This window comes from Plecotus auritus, assembly GCF_963455305.1.
Source record: "Plecotus auritus genome assembly, chromosome: 6".
In the NCBI taxonomy this organism is placed as follows: Eukaryota; Metazoa; Chordata; class Mammalia; order Chiroptera; family Vespertilionidae; genus Plecotus; species Plecotus auritus.
Genome location: NC_137773.1, coordinates 691,952 through 697,868, shown reverse-complemented (window position 1 = coordinate 697,868; position 5,917 = coordinate 691,952). Strand labels below are relative to the sequence as shown.

At 66.3% G+C, this 5,917-nt stretch overlaps 1 protein-coding gene across 1 annotated transcript in view; it reads left to right on the top strand.

Moving 5' to 3' along the window:
* Positions 1–3,824, top strand: part of MICALL2 (MICAL like 2) — a 19,700-nt gene extending 15,876 nt beyond the window's left edge. The window contains 4 exon segments of the mRNA XM_080674349.1: positions 1,057–1,091; positions 1,094–1,247; positions 2,680–2,726; positions 3,478–3,824. Of these exon segments, the coding sequence (XP_080530475.1) occupies positions 1,057–1,091; positions 1,094–1,247; positions 2,680–2,726; positions 3,478–3,554 (313 nt within the window). The 3' untranslated portion in view covers positions 3,555–3,824.
* Positions 3,825–5,917: the final 2,093 nt, after the last annotated feature.

Genomic DNA, 5,917 nt, shown 5'->3' with positions numbered 1-5,917 from the left:
GGGGAGTGCTCTGTGGGGGAGTGTGCTCTGTGGGGGAGTGCTCTGTGGGGGAGTGTGCTCTGTGGGGGAGTGCTCTGTGGGGGAGAGTACGCTGTGGGGGGCAGTGCGCTGTGGGGGGGAAGTGCTGTGTGTGTGGGGGGGGTGCGCTGTTGGGGGGGAGTGCGCTGTGGGGGGCAGTGCGCTGCTGGGTGTTATGGGTCCTGTGGCCAAGTGGTTTGGTCCCGAGCCGTTTCCACATCTCTGTCCACATCTCTGTCTACACCTCTCTCCACATCTCTGTCCACATCTCTGTCCACATCTCTGTCCACATCTCTGTCCACACCTCTCTCCACACCTCTCTCCACACCTCTGTCCACATCTCTCTCCACACCTCTCTCCACATCTCTCTCCACACCTCTCTCCACATCTCTGTCCACATCTCTGTCCACATCTCTGTCCACATCTCTGTCCACACCTCTCTCCACACCTCTCTCCACACCTCTGTCCACATCTCTCTCCACATCTCTCTCCACACCTCTGTCCACATCTCTGTCCTCACCTCTGTCCACACCTCTCTCCACATCTCTGTCCACACCTCTGTCCTCACCTCTGTCCACACCTCTGTCCTCACCTCTGTCCACACCTCTGTCCTCACCTCTGTCCACATCTCTCTCCACACCTCTCTCCACACCTCTGTCCACACCTCTCTCCACATCTCTCTCCACATCTCTCTCCACATCTCTGTCCACACCTCTGTCCACACCTCTGTCCTCACCTCTGTCCACACCTCTGTCCACACCTCTCTCCACATCTCTGTCCACATCTCTGTCCACACCTCTGTCCACACCTCTCTCCACATCTCTGTCCACATCTCTCTCCACACCTCTGTCCACACTTCTGTCCATATCTCTGTCCACACCTCTGTCCACACCTCTGTCCACACTGGGCAACCTGTGAGGCTGGGTGAGGCGGCCACTTGGTCCTTCCTTCCTTCTCCGTCCATCCGTGTTGCCTAGAACTCAACGCGCACACCCTCTGTCCCAGGTGCCCCGAGACCCCACCCCTCCTGCAGGGGAGGGCCTGGCGCGTGAGGAGTGAGGACACTGTTCTGAGCGGGGGGCAGGGCTCCGGCTGACGCAGGCTGTCCCCACAGAGGGTCTGAAGTCACCCCAAGACCGGCAGCGGGAGCAGGATCTGCTGACTCAGTATGTGAGCACCGTCAACGACCGCAGCAACATCATCGACTTCCTGGATGAGGACCGGCTCAGGTGAGGTGGGCCAGGTGCGGGGTGGGGCGGGGGGGCCCAGGTGAGGGAGGGCTCAGGTGAGGGGGGCCCAGGGGAGGGGGGGCCCAGGGGAGGGAGGGCCAGGCGAGGGAGGGCCCAGGTGAGGGGGGCCCAGGGGAGGGGGGCCCAGGGGAGGTGGTCCCAGGGGAGGGAGGGCCCAGGGGAGGGTGGGCCCAGGTGAAATTGGGAGCACAGGCGTCCCCAGGCAGCCAGGACTGGTCACTCTGAGCTTAGCAGCCGTTGGCAAACTACGGCCCGCGGGCCGGATCTGGCCCGTTCGGCTGTTCTATCCGGTTCTCTTGCTCTCCCCTCCGCTCCTTTACTTTGAATTTATATTCGTTCACACAAACACTCCATCCATGCTTTTGTTCCGGCCCTCCGGTCCAGTTTAAGAACCCATGGTGGCCCTCGAGTCAAAAAGTTTGCCCACCCCTGGCTTAGAGCCTCCGGGTCCTGAACAGTGAGACCCACTGTGTGCATTTGGAGGGTGAGCCCCCCACCACGGACAAAGCCGGGCCCCCCTGCTCCCTGGCCCTCAGGTCAGCCTGGCCCCGCAGGGACTGCTGATGGCAGCGGCGGCCGCGGAGCACCTGCAGTGGCCCGAGGGTGGGGGGGCGGGACTTCTCATCTTATTTCAGGTTGTTTATTTATTTACTTACTAGAGGCCCTGTGCACACAATCCCGCAAGGGTAGGGTCCCTAGGCCCGGCGATCACCCAATCGGGGCCTTCCTCCGTTCCGTGCCGCTCCCTGGTGGTCAGTACACGTCGTAGTGAGCGATGGAATTCCTGGTCTCCCGGTCGAACTCCCGAGGGGACACTTTGCATGTTAGCCTTTTCTGTACATAGAACTGTGTTCGTCCTCTCTGAGGGTGTTTTTCATTGGTTTTTTCTTTTTAGAGGGAGTGGAAGAGGGGGAGAGACGGAGAGAGAAACGTCAGTCTGAGAGAGACACAAGGGCCGGTTCCTCCTGCAGACCCCACACTGGCCTCGAGCCCACCCCGGGGTGCCCTGATCGGGGATCGACCCCGGGGCCTCCTGATTCATGGGTCGGCGCTCAGCCACTGAGCGGCGCTGGCGGGCTTTTCCTGTTAAATACGTGTCACCGCGGTGTCCCTTGGCGCTGCCCTGGGCCAACCTGTGCCGTCCCACAGAGCTTTCCTGTCCCCGTGTCCGGCTCGCTCCTGTTCTGGCCGCAAAGGGTCAGTGGCCAAGGTCGACTCGGATGTGTCACTCTGAGCTTGAGGGGCCCTTGGCCCAGGAAGTCCCCGCGCCCTCCTGTCCCCATGTCACTGAGGAGGGTCTGGGCCCCAAGAGGGCAGGAACCTGCCCAGGGAGGGTGAGGGGGGGGCCCTGGAGCCAGAGGGGCTCAGGGCTCAGGTGTGAGGATGACTAGGAGGCCCGTTTGCATTTCAGGGAGCAGGAGGAGGACGAGATGCTGGAGACCATGATCCAGAGGCTGGGTAATGGGGTCTGCACTGGGGGAGGAGCCTGAGGGGGAGGAGCCTGGGGGAGGAGCCTGGGGGAGGAGCCTGAAGGGGAGGAGCCTGGGGGAGGAGCCTGGTGGGAGGGGCCTGAGGGGAGGAGCCTGAGGGGAGGGGCCTGAGGGGGGGGAGCCTGAGGGGAGGAGCCTGAGGGGAGGGGCCTGAGGGGAGGAGCCTGGGGGAGGAGCCTGAGGGGGAGGAGCCTGAGGGGAGGAGCCTGAGGGGAGGGGCCTGAGGGGAGGAGCCTGAGGGGGAGGGGCCTGGGGGAGGGGCCTGAGGGGGAGGGGCCTGGGGAGGAGCCTGAGGGGAGGAGCCTGAGGGGGAGGAGCCTGAGGGGAGGGGCCTGAGGGGAGGGGCCTGAGGGGAGGAGCCTGAGGGGAGGAGCCTGGTGGGAGGGGCCTGAGGGGAGGAGCCTGAGGGGAGGGGCCTGAGGGGGAGGAGCCTGAGGGGGAGGAGCCTGTGGGGAGGAGCCTGAAGGGTGGGTGCCTCTCTGGCCACCTCAGTGCAGGGCAGGCAGGCGCACCCTTAGGGGGTTTGTTCCCGTCAGGGGATGGGTCCAGAAGCAGCTGGTCAGGGTGGTGGGGGCTCTAAGGCGGGCGCCGGGTCTGGCTGCTGCTGGGCCCGGCTGCCTGCAGCACTGAGGGCCCAGGGTGGGCCCTGCCAGGAACGGAGGACAGGCCCTGGGGGCCGTGGCCAGAGCTGGGCGGTGTCCTGAGTGTCCCGTCCTTAGACCTGCAGAGGAAGAAGTCCAAGTTCCGCTTCTCCAAGATCTGGTCCCCGAAGGGCAGAAGCAGGACCCCCGAGTGAGCCCCTGGCTGCCTGCAGGACCCTGGCCTGGGGGCCGGGCGGGCGGGGGGGGGCCTGGACCACCCTCGTGGGGTCCGAGTGGCCTCAATAAAGAAGCTGACCACGTGATCTGGGCTCCGTCTCCGTTTGCCACGTGCTCCTGGTGGTCTCGGCGAGTGCCAGGCCGGGCAGCGGGGGCGGCCTTGGGCAGGTGGCCTGGCAGCTCTGGCCTTGGTCCTGGGATGGGGATCGGGCTGAGCCCTGACAGCCTCAGCAGGGGCCCCGCCGCTCAGACCCGAGTCCCCGCCCAGCGCTGCCTGTGACCCCGGAGAGCGGCCCCCCTCGGCCGCTGACGCCCCACCCGTGGGCGGGGCCGGGGATGGCTGTCGCCCTGGCCGCCTCCAGCTGCCTGGGGGCCCGATGTGGTGGTTCCTGCGGCGAAGCGCCAACCTCCCCGCCAGGCGCCAGGAGGCAGGCAGGTCCCCGTGGGTCCCAGTGGGACGGAGCTGGCTGATGGTTGGGGAGGGTCTCAGCCGGAATCCCAGGGACTTGTGGTCAGGGTGTGACCGGGGCAGGGGGCCGCCCGGTGCAGACGGCTCAGTCCCAGCGCCCCCAGCGCCGCTGCTGCGTGGCCTCGGCCAGGGCACTGCCCTCTGAACCTCTGGTGGCCACTGGGACCGTAGGGTCATGTGGGTGTGTCTGGACCAGCGTGACAGTGAGGGGCCTCCTGCTGGCTCTCCTCACAGCGAGGCCCCACTGGAGGGGAAGGTGGGGATGGAAGGAGTCGGGCGCCCTGAGTGGTCAGCAGGCTGGACGAGCAGAGGCCCCGGGTGGTCAGCAGGCTGGAGGAGCAGAGGCCCCGGGTGGTCAGCAGGCTGGAGGAGCAGAGGCCCCGGGTGGTCAGCAGGCTGGAGGAGCAGAGGCTGGAGGAGCAGAGCCCCTGAGCGGTCAGCAGGCTGGAGGAGCAGAGGCTGGAGGAGCAGAGGCCCCGGGCGGTCAGCAGGCTGGAGGAGCAGAGGCCCCGGGTGGTCAGCAGGCTGGAGGAGCGGAGGCCCTGGGCCCTGGGTGAGCGTTAGGAGGACCTGGACGCGGCCCCTGACCCTCCAGCTGAGACCCGCCCTCCCGCAGTGTGGCCTCTTCACCACCAGATGGAGGCAGAGGGCCAGCAGCAGGGCTGGCAGTTTCCTGACATGGACAGGCTCAGAGAGGCCATGGGGCCGCCCCGAAGCCACACAGCACCTGGATGCGGCCAGGACCGAGGCCCAGACCCACCTCCCAGGCGGGCTGCGGTGCATGTGGGGTCTCTGAGATGGGCACAGAAGGGCTCCCGCCCATCAGCCGTGGGCAGTGGGACTGGTCCTGCTCTGGGGGGCCCCCTCCGAGGGGTCCCGCAGGGCCTGGGAGTGCCTGTCCATCACGGCTGCTCCAAGTCCGGAGCCTCCTGAGTGGGCACAGTGGGCGCGGCAGAGGAGGTCCACTCATGGTCCAGGCCCCAGGCTCCCCACCAGGGCCAGGCCTTGGACCCCACACACCCTCGTCACTGCAGGACAAGCACCAGTCCTGGGGGTCACCGGGGCCACCAGTCCTGTGACATCCGTTCAGCCCCAGGGAGGAGCAGGGGGGCAGTGAGGGCCACTGGGGTGGCCCCTGGGGTGCAGGGGGAGCCTGGCTTCATCACCCTGAACCTGGAAGAGTCAGCCCAGGTCCCACCCACCCTGGGGGCCCCCAACAACTTGCCAGGAGGCCTGGGGAGGCCACACCCCAGATGAGAGACTGGCTCAGCAGGTTCCCGGGGCCACGTGTACATTGTGCAGGAGACCTCGCACGGGCCAGGCCTCTCCCTGGCCCAGAGACGCCAGTTTCCAGTGGACGTGGGGGTGGGGGACATAGGGGAGGCTGGTCCCTGGATGGCACCCCTCACACTCGTGTCTTGCAGGTCTGGGGCCTGTGGCCTGAGCTGAAGGACACTGAGCAGAGGGACCCCGTGGCCAAGGCCTGGCTGTGAGGAATTCAGGGGAGCTGGTCGGGGCATTGGCTGTAGCAGGAAGGGGGTTCAGGGGACGGAAGGTGGAGGGGCAGCCACACAGGAAGCAGCCCTTCACGGAAACGGGTGGTGTAGTCAGTGCTCTATCCCTTTGACAAGAGGGGAAACCAAGTCACAAAGGAGTGCCAGGCTCACATGTCAGGAGGGGCAAGCCCTCGTCACACTGGGGGCTTCCCCAAGGAAGGGCCTGTGTGGCGGGGCCCAGGGTGGGAATCTCTGCCTCTTGCCGTCTGGCACCACCCTCCTTGAGCTGCGGTGGCTCCCACTCACCCTTGAGTCTGGACTCTGATTCCTGGGGCCTCCTGCCTGGGCCTGCCTCCCGAGGTCCCCAGCGCTCGGC